Source organism: Dermatophagoides pteronyssinus, unplaced genomic scaffold (assembly GCF_027571235.1).
Source record: "Dermatophagoides pteronyssinus isolate colony J.1.1.1.1 unplaced genomic scaffold, Derpt_VIB-CSIC_2022.12 sq0011, whole genome shotgun sequence".
NCBI classification, from domain to species: Eukaryota; Metazoa; Arthropoda; class Arachnida; order Sarcoptiformes; family Pyroglyphidae; genus Dermatophagoides; species Dermatophagoides pteronyssinus.
In genome coordinates, this window is record NW_027461535.1 from 624,109 (window position 1) to 635,341 (window position 11,233).

The 11,233-nt window shown below is 31.1% G+C and overlaps 5 protein-coding genes and 1 non-coding gene across 6 annotated transcripts; 3 read left to right on the plus strand and 3 right to left on the minus strand.

The window, feature by feature from the left end:
• Nucleotides 1-1,532: 1,532 nt before the first annotated feature.
• LOC113788497 (uncharacterized) lies at nucleotides 1,533-2,261 on the minus strand. Its single transcript, XM_027337952.2, has one exon. The coding sequence runs from the start codon at nucleotides 2,123-2,125 to the stop codon at nucleotides 1,589-1,591; it is 537 nt and encodes a 178-aa protein (XP_027193753.2). The 5' UTR covers nucleotides 2,126-2,261; the 3' UTR covers nucleotides 1,533-1,588.
• Nucleotides 2,262-2,523: 262 nt separating this feature from the next.
• Nucleotides 2,524-5,572, plus strand: GCS2alpha (glucosidase 2 subunit alpha). The gene is made up of 3 exons (XM_027337948.2): nucleotides 2,524-3,106; nucleotides 3,165-4,983; nucleotides 5,055-5,572. The coding sequence occupies exons 1-3, from the start codon at nucleotides 2,524-2,526 to the stop codon at nucleotides 5,458-5,460; spliced, it is 2,808 nt and encodes a 935-aa protein (XP_027193749.2). The 3' UTR covers nucleotides 5,461-5,572.
• Nucleotides 5,573-5,612: 40 nt separating this feature from the next.
• Nucleotides 5,613-8,367, minus strand: LOC113788494 (uncharacterized). The gene is made up of 5 exons (XM_027337949.2): nucleotides 8,180-8,367; nucleotides 7,927-8,114; nucleotides 6,433-7,859; nucleotides 6,158-6,365; nucleotides 5,613-6,070 (listed from the first exon to the last, which is right to left on the minus strand). The coding sequence occupies exons 1-5, from the start codon at nucleotides 8,365-8,367 to the stop codon at nucleotides 5,625-5,627; spliced, it is 2,457 nt and encodes an 818-aa protein (XP_027193750.2). The 3' UTR covers nucleotides 5,613-5,624.
• Nucleotides 8,368-8,587: 220 nt separating this feature from the next.
• CLS (cardiolipin synthase) lies at nucleotides 8,588-9,674 on the plus strand. Its single transcript, XM_027337950.2, has 2 exons — nucleotides 8,588-8,890; nucleotides 8,974-9,674. Exons 1-2 carry the CDS (start codon nucleotides 8,588-8,590, stop codon nucleotides 9,550-9,552), a joined length of 882 nt encoding a protein of 293 aa, XP_027193751.2. The 3' UTR covers nucleotides 9,553-9,674.
• A 50-nt stretch (nucleotides 9,675-9,724) lies between these two features.
• On the plus strand, nucleotides 9,725-10,385 carry LOC113788496 (uncharacterized). The gene has a single exon (XM_027337951.2). It carries the CDS (start codon nucleotides 9,741-9,743, stop codon nucleotides 10,368-10,370), a length of 630 nt encoding a protein of 209 aa, XP_027193752.2. The 5' UTR covers nucleotides 9,725-9,740; the 3' UTR covers nucleotides 10,371-10,385.
• Nucleotides 10,386-10,553: 168 nt separating this feature from the next.
• On the minus strand, nucleotides 10,554-10,627 carry TRNAR-ACG (transfer RNA arginine (anticodon ACG)). The gene has a single exon. It is a non-coding gene; the product is annotated as a tRNA-Arg (tRNA).
• Nucleotides 10,628-11,233: the final 606 nt, after the last annotated feature.

An 11,233-nucleotide genomic window follows, 5' to 3' on the forward strand; every position in this document is an offset into this window, starting at 1 on the left:
AAAAATCGAATGTTGCGAGAAAAAAAAATCGAACATTCGAATTTCGAATGTTTGTGTGTGCGCTCGGCTAATTCGACCGAACCGGATAAGTTTTTCCTGGTTGGATTAGAATGTTGATTAGAGTCGAAATAGCAATACCTATTGAGCAGAAATTCGAAAATGTAAAGTTCGAAAATGGAAAATTCGATGCAAGCGAAAAAAATTTGCCATCATTTAACGAATGATACTCAGTTCGAGCAACATTACTTAAAACAAGAAGAAGCTTCCTCTTCATTACCAAAAAATCCCTCAGTGTTTACTCGATGGCTCTAAGAAGACAACGTGGCCAAGAAAAAAAAATTCGGTTGTATATCGAAGACACAAAGCAAAAGAACATACCAAAAATGAATCCGGTCCAACAAAAAAATCTCTTCGGATTTTTCAATCCTTTAAAAAAATGAGAAAATTTTTCAACATCAAGAACATCACTTTTGAAATCAACACTTTGTGGTTAGCAAAGGATGGTTCAATAAGTTTAAAAACCGATTTTCTTGAAAACAAAATCAGGTAACAAGTTATAAATTATCAAAAAAAAAAAAAAGTATTAATCTAATTCAATATTATTTTTTAAATTAGCATTATTCTTGGCTTTCAACTGGACAATAAAAACCCAAAAATAACCCCCTATGCTAATTTATCCGGAGACTTTGTTTTAAGAATAAAATCAAAAGAAAAAACGATGAAACTTTTCTTTTTATCATGGAAAAAAATATTGTTTTACCTGATTCGATCATACATACAGATGCTTGGAATGCTTACAGAAGAATTGATGATGGTTTCAAGGTAAATTCAAAAGCCCACCAAAATGGGGCATATATATGCCTAAAACCTATTGAAACCTATTGGAATAAACAATAAATATACTTGGAAGAATTTATTTGTGAAGGATCATATTTCAACCATAATTCAACCATAAACGAAAATACAATACAGATTTTCGTTTTGCTCTTGGTCAATTCACAAATGACGTGTGGCGAACTTCCTGATTTTGTTTAAATATTGTAAAAGAAATATGTTGTCCGGGAATAATTGTTTCGGATATTCATCGAGTTACAAGAAATCTTCACAAAAAAAAGTGTGGTTAAAAAAACATTTATGTGTTTGACATGATGATGGTAACGAACAATTTTAAAACCGTTTTTGCTTAAAAAGTGATATTATTAAAATTGAAATTTTTGGGGATCAAGATCGATTTGGGTTGCTGAAAAAACCGATTCTCCAGTAATCAAATCTTATTTGCAGAATTCGTACCACGTGGACAGCAATTCTTATTTTCATGCGAAAAGATACACTTTCTATTCGTTTGTGAAGACAAGTGTCAAAAAAATTGGATTTACAAATGTGCGTTAATAATTGTTTCCACCCGTAATATAAATGAAAGTGACATCACATTTTAGATTCAAATTTTTATTTTTTCTATTTTTGTTATAAATTACTTTTGTAAATATGTTTAAAAAATGGTTTTAAAAAAAAAATCTGTTTATTATTATTTTGATTTTATAAATAAAAAATTTTTTTTTGTGTTACTCAAGCGCTGGAAGCTAAAGTGTTAAATCAATCCAATTATCAAATCAATTCGTTTATCCGGATCAAATTTAAATCTTTTTTCCAGCCAAATATTCAACAGTAATTCTTTTCGTAATTGATTTTTCGATATGTTTGACCAATCAGCTATTTGCTGTTGTTGTTTCAATTGATTTTGTATCGATTTTCGGCTAAGAATATTCAGAAAATAATGACGATAATGCTGAATTTGTTGATCATCGAGTTGATGAGAATGTTTACAATGTAAACCATATCGGCATCGAGTCGTCAAAGTCGAAATGGTCGTCGATTTATCTGGTGCGAAATGATATTTACAACCATTCGTTTTGCTCAATACTTCCTGTAAACGATCCAGATCTTCACGGTTGAATAATAATTCCAAATTTTTCTGGCCAAATTTTTCCACCAAACATTTTAATAAATAAAATTCATATTCAAATTTTTTTCGTAAATGTTCTTGACTTTTTCGATGTTTTTGACGATCTTTTCGAGTATCACGAAATGATCGTTGACAATATTCACATTGATATTGTTTGGCCATTTTCGATTCATTTACGATTCCGAAACGATCTTCGGAAAATCAAAAATCAAAATCAAATTTGGTCAAATTCGGTCGATCCAAAAATCCCGAACATCCAAAACATCGTCCACGCGGTAACGTTCTATATGAACGTAACATCGAACGATGAGACACTGTTGAAAAGAGAGATTCGATTGTTGATGATGATCGATCGATTTTCGTTTGTTTGGTTTGCGCCGGTTGTTTTATGTTAACGTGTGTTTTATTTATCAAAAGCCAAAAGAATCAAAGAAAATCTCGTTGTTTTTATCAATCGAAGAAAAAGATTTCTTTCCATGTAAATTGGGAGCAAAAGCTTTCTTGTTTCGAAACACTGGCCCAATCTGATCTCAGAAGAAAACAAAGCAAAACAAAACAAAATGAATTTATCAACGACAAAATTCACTTTATCATCCACCACCACGATATTATCGATTATTCTGTTAATAGCATTCTTGAATTTCAATGATGCTGTTGATAAAAGTAATTTTAAAACCTGTGAACAATCAGGTTTTTGTAAACGTAATCGAAATCTACAACCAAAACCAGAACGATTTCAATTATTGGATTCGGAAAATATTGTTCCCGATTCAGATTTGAAAAGTGTATCATTTCAATTGAAAAATATTGATACCGGAATAATTTATCAAGCACAATTACAATCAATATTGGCTGGGCAAACATTTCGATTTCGTGTTGATGAAATTGATTCACCAAAAAAACGTTTTGATCCAAGTGAATTGGTGTTGATGCCCAATATTAAACCTGCGAAAATATCAATTGTTGATCAATCTACCAATGGATTTACAGTGGAAACTATTGATGAAAAAAATCATCAAAAAAATCGTGTTATCGTTCAAGCTAATCCATTTCGTTTAGATATTTATAGTGGTAATGATTTGGTTATGGTTGTTAATCAAAGAGGTTTATTTAATTTTGAACATTATCGTCGTAAACCACAAGGTTTGTTGTTGTTTTATTCATCAATTTGGTTATTAATTAACTCTATCCATTTAAATAGAAGGTGAAGAAGATCCAAATACAGATTGTACTGAAATGTGTTGGGAAGAAACATTCAAAGGTTCAACCGATAGTAAACCAAATGGCCCAATGTCATTAGGAATGGACGTAACATTTATTGGTTTTGAACATGTTTATGGTATACCTGAACATGCTGATAGTTTTTCATTGAAAGATACCAAAGGAACAATGGATCCATATCGTTTATTTAATTCCGATGTATTTGAATATGATTTATATTCACCAATGACATTATATGGTGCATATCCATTAATGATTGCACATTCTATTCAACCAAAAACTGTTGGCCTATTTTGGCTGAATCCATCCGAAACATGGATCGATATTGAATCTTCAAATACTGGTATTGGTAGTTTATTAACGAATTTGGTTTCCGAATCTAAACCAAATAAATTAACACATTGGATTAGTGAAACTGGTTTAATGGATATGTTTTTCTTACTTGGTCCAATGGCCACCGATGTTATGTATCAAAATGGACAATTGCTTGGTACAACACAATTACCACCCATTTATTCGATTGGTTATCATCAATGTCGTTGGAATTATTTTTCCGATCAAGAAGTAATGGAAGTTGATGAAAAAGCTGATCTATATGATATACCAATGGATTCAATTTGGTTAGATGTTGAATATACTGAAAGTAGATCGAAAAAATATTTTACACATGATTCGATTATGTTTAAAAATTGGCAATCAATGATACAGAATTTAACGGCAAAAGGCAGACGATTAATAACAATTATTGATCCACATTTAAAACGTGAATCCGGTTATCATATTTATGATGAAGCATCATCACAAGGTTTATTAACAAAAGATTCAAAAGAAGATAAAGATTATGAAGGATGGTGTTGGCCAGGGTCATCTGTTTGGCCGGATTATCTAAATCCATTAGTACGTGAATGGTGGGCCGATAAATTTGATCCAAAACATTTCCCTGGATTTGAAGGCGGTATTATTGATTATTGGAACGATATGAATGAACCATCAGTGTTTAGTGGACCGGAAATCACTGCACCAAGAGATATGCGTCATATTGATAATGTTGAACATCGTGAAATACATAATATTTATGGTTATCTAATGACAAAAAGTACATGGGATGGTCTGTTGAAACATCGTCCTAATCTTCGCCCATTCATTTTATCACGATCATTTTTTGCCGGTTCACAACGTAATGTTGCTATTTGGACTGGTGATAATATGTCCAAATGGGAACATTTAAAAATAACAATAGCTATGCTTTTATCACATTCAATTGTTGGTATAACATTTATTGGTGCTGATATTGGTGGATTTTTTTTCAATCCAGAATCGGAAGAAATTATGATCCGTTGGTATCAGGCATCAATATTTCATCCATTTTATCGTGCACATGCACATTTGGATACAAAACGTCGTGAACCATGGGTTTATTCGGAATTTACCCGACAATCAATACGACAATCAATACGAATTCGTTATTCATATCTACCTTATATGTATCAATTATTTTATGAAAATGAACAATTAGGAATGCCACCATTTCGACCATTATGGATGGAATTTCCCACAGATTCAAAAACATTATCAATCGATACGGCGCATATGTTAGGATCAGATTTATTATTTGCACCAATTTTAGATAAAGAATTGAAACAACTTGATATTTATCTACCTAAAAAACAACATGAACAAACATTTTGGATGGATGTATTTTCAAATCATGTTTATCAAGGTGGTCAAGAATATCGTTTTGAAGTGGATATAAATTCAATACCAATATTTCAACGTAGTGGTTCGATCATTCCAAAACGGTAAGTGTGAATTTTTGGATTGGAAAAATCATTTTAAAAATTAACACTTTTTCACACACACAAACATATAGTGAACGACCAAGACGTTCAGCTGTATTGGCCGTCAATGATCCAATATCATTACAAATATTTTTAAATTCAAATGGTACATCAACGGGTTTTATTTATCTTGATGATGGTCAAACATATAATTATCAAAAACAAAATGCCTTTATTTATGGTCGTTTTAATTATTCAAAACGTACATTGCAATATACGTTTGAAAAAGGTAATCCAACATCGAATCGTGCTTGGCTAGAACGTATAACGATTATTGGTTATCCATCAAAACCAAATCGAATTCAATTAATGAATAATTCGAATGACAATCCGCCGCCATCGCAATTGGCATTTAAATATGATCAACAAAAACATATGCTAATTATACGTAAACCTGCAGTAATGTTTGGACAAAATTGGCAAATCAAAATCAATTGATTCGAAAAATGATAACTATTTTTCCCTACAGTTGTTGTGATAATATGATGATTTTTGTGTATAAAAAAAAATATCACATATTCTAAAGAATTAAAAAACTGAAAAATGATAATCTCTGTACACAAATATTTAATCTGTTTATTTTTTTTCCATTTTGATGATGATTATGATGATACAAAACCATTAATATTAAGATAACCATTCAATGTTGGATCACGGCCTAAAAATCTACGAAACAATTCATTTGTTTCAATAACACCTGATTGTGCCATAAATATATCTTTAAATCTTTCACCCATTTGTCGAATTGCTTCATTTTGATGATGATTAAGATTATTATCACGTTCACGAAATGCATCAAATAAATCGGTAGCAATCACCTCGGACCATTTATCACTATAATAAATACCTTCTTGTCCATCACCTTTAAACAGATCAATCCATGAACAAGTATGACCATTTTCATCAATAAAATCAAATGGTTGCATCCATTCGGACCATGTACGACGTAAAACATTTGTTGAATGATCATTGGTTGTATGAAGATTCATATCTAATGCCATTAGATATAATTCATATTTCAATGGAAATGATACAAAATGATAATAGGCTATTTTGACAAAATCGAACGAAACGAAAAGATTAATTCTTGTTCCGGGACAAAAAAGGTGAAAATAGTTTGAAAACAGAAACTTACATTTACGAATACGTTCGAAAAATTCTTCGGAAATTGGTTCACCTGTTTTAAAATGACGTGAACAATCGGCAATTACCCGATAAGAATTTAATGGCCATAATTTCATAAAATGTGATATCATATTGAATGTATCGATTTCGATATTAGATAAACCACCTAATTCACTATAATCAACTTTTGTTAATAAATGTTGTAATACATAGCCAAACTGCAACGAACGAACGAAAAACCAAAAATTAGAAAAAAGTATGGGAAAAACATTATTCAAAACATACCTTGCCAAATAATTGTACAACTTGTGAAAAATTCAACAATTCTTTACCGGTTGCTTGAAGTTTTTGTTTTTCAAATTGATCAAATACCGTACCACTACCGTGTGTAAAATTCATTAGGAAAAATACAACTGGTTTTGTATTCATCGAATCACTACGTGCAATTGGCATAAATATCCGTGAACGTGGTTGAAATGGATCAAAATAAAATGATCCATATTCAGCACTTGATCGTTGATTATCATCAAATATTTTATAATGACGAACATTTCTTCCCCATTTTTGTTGATTATCATCATCGTTTTTAATTTCAACAATTTTGATACCGAATAAACGTTCAGCAAATTCAAACATGCCGGCGACAACACGATCCAATTGAAAATATGCACGAACATCAGCCGAATCAATTTGATAATTTTCACGTAAAAATAGCCGTTCAAAATATTTTAAATCCCATAATTGTAATTTTTCAACAATAATATTTGATGGCATAAATGTACTTGGTGATTGTTTTGCACGACGACCTTCAGGACGAAATTCTTGAGCAAAATCTTTAATTTCTTTTAGATTTTTTTCAAATTTCAAATCACTTTGATTACCGAGGCCATTCATAAATGCTAAAACATTATCAACATTACCGGCCATTGTTTGACAACCCGAACCACTTCTTAAATCCAATGAAAATTTGGCAAAATTTTCATAACCAAATTGTTTGGCTTTTTGTTGTCGTAATTCACGTATTTTTTCAATCGGCAAGAAATTATTTAATTTTGAACCTAAATATGGTGCTGCACGTGCATTATATGCAAGCCAAAAATCTTTACGTAATGTTTGATCAGGACAATAACGCATGAATGAATTAAAAACAGCATCAATATCATGATGATTCAGTTGGGTGATTACATGATCAGGTAAGCAATCCAGAAATTGTGGTGACATTATATTTGATTGAAATATTCCGTTTGCTTGCATTGCAGTTTGAACAAAATTTTGTTGTTCTTTGTTCAGCTTTTCATTGATAAGATTATATGAATTTAATTGATCTTGATGTTTTAAACTTAACCCGAACAATTTTGCTTCACGAATATAACGTTCGATTAGTTGAAGTTTTTGTTGTTGAAGAAATTTCCGATCTTCATCCATTTTATTCATTTTACCATCGGTTTCGGGTTGTTTCGGTGTTTTTTTACCATGTGATGAAGAATCTAAACGGGTTTTCATTTCACACATAAAACAATAAATATTACGATTTTGAAATCGTAACCGAGATTTGGATAATCGCCTGAGGAAAAAATCATCAAATAATTTAAATTCAAATTCATTTGGCCGTAGAATTTTAAATGCACTCAGGAGATTTAGATTATATTGTAGTGGCATCAGGTGTTTTTCCATTTCGACAATAAATTCATCAAGTTTTGCGTTCGAAATGTCTATTTTGAATGGTGAAAAAAATAACGAAATCAAAAGGGGAAAGTTCTGGATTTTTAAGAAACTTACCACCATCTTCGAATTCCTGTTTCAACGTATTACTATATTCATCGATAAAATGTTCAAATTCCAGTGATAATTTACCCGAAGCACGAACACATTTTTCAACATTTAAACGATCGAATGGAATTTGACCGGTTGTCGGTATGGTTAGAAATTCATTTGTTTCGACTGTATCGATTGGAATTTCGGGAAATCTATAATTTTGAAATAAAATCAATGTTATTAATCGGTTAGTAAAGAATCATTACTGATCACCTACATCAAAAATGTTGGCAAATTTTCCTCTTCATTCGTATTACGTTTGAAAAGATCATATTTTGATGATTGTGTTGCTAAATATCGCTGGTGTTGCCATTGTTGTTGCCATTGTCGACGATTGATCGTTGAATTTTTGATTATCGTTGTTGTTGTTGTCGAACGTAAACGACAAAATTTACTTGATAACATTATTGACTTGACTTGACTTCGATGTTTGGTTCGAAGATTCGTTCGAATATTCGAATCAGATGATTATAAGGTTATAATTTTATTTTGTTTTTGGATGACCCTTTGGATTCGAAACATGTGTGCGTTCGATTTCTGCTTTCTGAAAATGTTTTGATAAAACCATCAACGAAAGTCAACCAAAAAAAAGAATCTTCAAAATCAAATCAAGATCAAGATCAAGATGATAATCAGATTGACAACAAGAACTGTTAATCATCTTCAATCAATTCATCGATCTTCAAATTTCCTTGCCAGTTATTGTGGCTGCTGGTGTATCAATCGAATCGAACATCATCATCAGGTACAACCATTATTCGTTCGAAATTTTATCGGGCAATTTCACCATCCTCATCATTATCATCGACGTTTATCACAAAAATACAATGGTGGTCACCGGTTGTTGTCCACGAAATCATCCGAAATACCGTCGCCTTCCCCATCACCAAATAATAATGATAATCACCAAAAATCATCGAAATTGAATGTAAAAAAAAGTGATTTGTTTTCTTTCGGTAAAAACCTGTTGACTAATTTTACCTGATTTTTTCTTTTTTCAAACAAACACAGAAAATCTACACCATACCGAACATTATCTGTATGGCAAGAATAGCCATAACACCATTTATTGGTTATCTAATTGTCCAGGAAAATTTCGATCTAGCATTAACAATATGTGCAATAAGTTCATTATCAGATTTTTTGGATGGTTGGATTGCCAGGAATTTTAATTCAATATCAAAATTAGGTTCAATATTAGATCCATTGGCTGATAAATTTTTAATTGCATCATTAACGCTGACGCTGACCTATGTCAATATGATACCCATATGGTTAACATTATTAATATTTTTACGTGATTTTCTTATTATATTGGGTGGTTTTTGGCTCCGTTATCGTTCATTACAGCCACCAATAACATTTGAACGTTTTTTTAATTTATCAACATTTACATCGGAACGTTTTAGTCCAACATTTATTTCAAAATTGAATACTGGTTTTCAATTAACCCTTGTATCATTTACATTAGCATCACCGGTATTTTTGAATTTTTTCGGTCATCTGGATTTTCTGTTACCATCATTGCAATGGATTACCGGTGTGACAACACTTTGGTCCGGTATTTTATATATAAAAAGATTATTTTAACCCGGAAAATGTTCAAATTCTTTTGTTTTGGCTGTTAATTTGATTTTTGATTGTTTTGTTAATTTTTTCATTAATTTCATTAAGCTTTTTCTCTGCAAATATAAATTCCAATTTCTTTTCAATTCATTTTTTCCATGTTTTGACGTTTATTTTTGGTGTTTTGATTTTTGATTTTTGGGTTTTTAAATATGAGCAATGTACCAAGAAATGATAGCCAACAATCATCTTCGAATAAAAGTGATGATGACCAACAACAACAACAACAACAATATGATACAGCCAGGTCACTATCAATGGAAAATAATCAACAACAAGAAGAAGAAGAATCATTTTCATTAACCAAATCGGCTATCGATGATCTACCATCAACGGCTGTACAATCAATACATATTGAAGTTGCTGATGGTCAACCAAGTTTAGCTGAAAATGTTGATGAAGAAGCATTTCTATGGAAAGAACATAAAATAAAATTAGCTAAATTACGTAATAAACAACAACAACAACAACAAAAATCATCTGGACAACAACAACAACAAACCTTAAATCGAATTGGTAAACAAAGATCAATGACAAAACAACAACAACAACAACAACAACAAAGAATTGCAATGAAACAATCATCATTACAATTACAACAACAACAACAACCGATACCAAAACGAAATCAATCACAACAACAGATTATTGATCAATGTCGTAGTGGACAACGAATTAATAATCAGCAAAAATTTTTAGCAAAAAACAAAGGTGGTGCAACAAGTGGTGCAGGTGGTCAAAAATATGATAATCAAAAAATGAAAATGAAAAAACAAAAATGAATTTTTTTACAAATTTTTTAAAATTTTTGATTTTTGATTTTTAAAAAAATTTTTAAAATAAAAATTTTGTCTTGAAAATTCATTCGAAATTCGAATCTTTTTTTTAGAAATTTTATTCTTTGCCACCAGATGGCCGGTGGTGTTCCAGTAATTTCCATTTCAAATTCCAGAAAAAAAAATCAACGAGCCAGACAGGACTCGAACCTGCAACCTCCTGATTCGTAGTCAGACGTCATATCCAATTAGACAACTGGCCCATATCAGCTTTCGATTGAATCGATAATTCTTTTCAGAATACCGACCGCACTATGGCTGTAACTTTAGGTATTGGAAACGTTCGATTCGAATGTTTTAAGTTTCAAATAAAGAAAAATGAAAAAAAATAACATTTCCAAAACGTCAAATCGAAACACTTCAAAAATTATCAAATCAACAAATCAAAATCGGTAATCTTTTAACTCAATGTTTGTTCTCAGTCAATCAATCAATCAATCAATTAAAAGAATTTTTTCTGCTGTTGTCGTTGCAATCCAATGATGATGATGATAACAACCAAAACATTTAATCCCGATGCGGATAACTCTGTTGTTGACAAAATCTTTGATTTTATCGATAATAAGAATCTTTTTTTTTTTTTTGTGCAAGCAAGCAAGCAAGAAAACAAAAATGGCAATACACCAGACACCAGAGAAAATATTTGTTTTGTTTTGTCTTGACAACCAGCCATCAGCCATCATAATCATCATCAGATCAAACATCGATCCACCACCGGTTTTTTTGATAATTTTCTATTTCTTCTCACTTTCTCCGTTAACATTCCGTTCATTTTGTTTTGTTTTGTTAACACTTTACGCGTTTTGTTT

Coding starts and splice junctions, on each gene's coding strand:
- LOC113788494 (XM_027337949.2), bottom strand. CDS start 8,367: ATGTTATCAAGTAAATTTTGTCGTTTACGTTCGACAACAACAACAACG. Junction 7,860..7,926: donor ACAGGAATTCGAAGATGGTG/GTAAGTTTCTTA, acceptor CATTCAAAATAG/ACATTTCGAACGCAAAACTT. Junction 6,366..6,432: donor TTGTACAATTATTTGGCAAG/GTATGTTTTGAA, acceptor CGTTCGTTGCAG/TTTGGCTATGTATTACAACA.
- GCS2alpha (XM_027337948.2), top strand. CDS start 2,524: ATGAATTTATCAACGACAAAATTCACTTTATCATCCACCACCACGATA. Junction 3,107..3,164: donor TTATCGTCGTAAACCACAAG/GTTTGTTGTTGT, acceptor CCATTTAAATAG/AAGGTGAAGAAGATCCAAAT. Junction 4,984..5,054: donor GGTTCGATCATTCCAAAACG/GTAAGTGTGAAT, acceptor ACAAACATATAG/TGAACGACCAAGACGTTCAG.
- LOC113788496 (XM_027337951.2), top strand. CDS start 9,741: ATGAGCAATGTACCAAGAAATGATAGCCAACAATCATCTTCGAATAAA.
- CLS (XM_027337950.2), top strand. CDS start 8,588: ATGATAATCAGATTGACAACAAGAACTGTTAATCATCTTCAATCAATT. Junction 8,891..8,973: donor AAAAATCATCGAAATTGAAT/GTAAAAAAAAGT, acceptor AAACAAACACAG/AAAATCTACACCATACCGAA.
- LOC113788497 (XM_027337952.2), bottom strand. CDS start 2,125: ATGGCCAAACAATATCAATGTGAATATTGTCAACGATCATTTCGTGAT.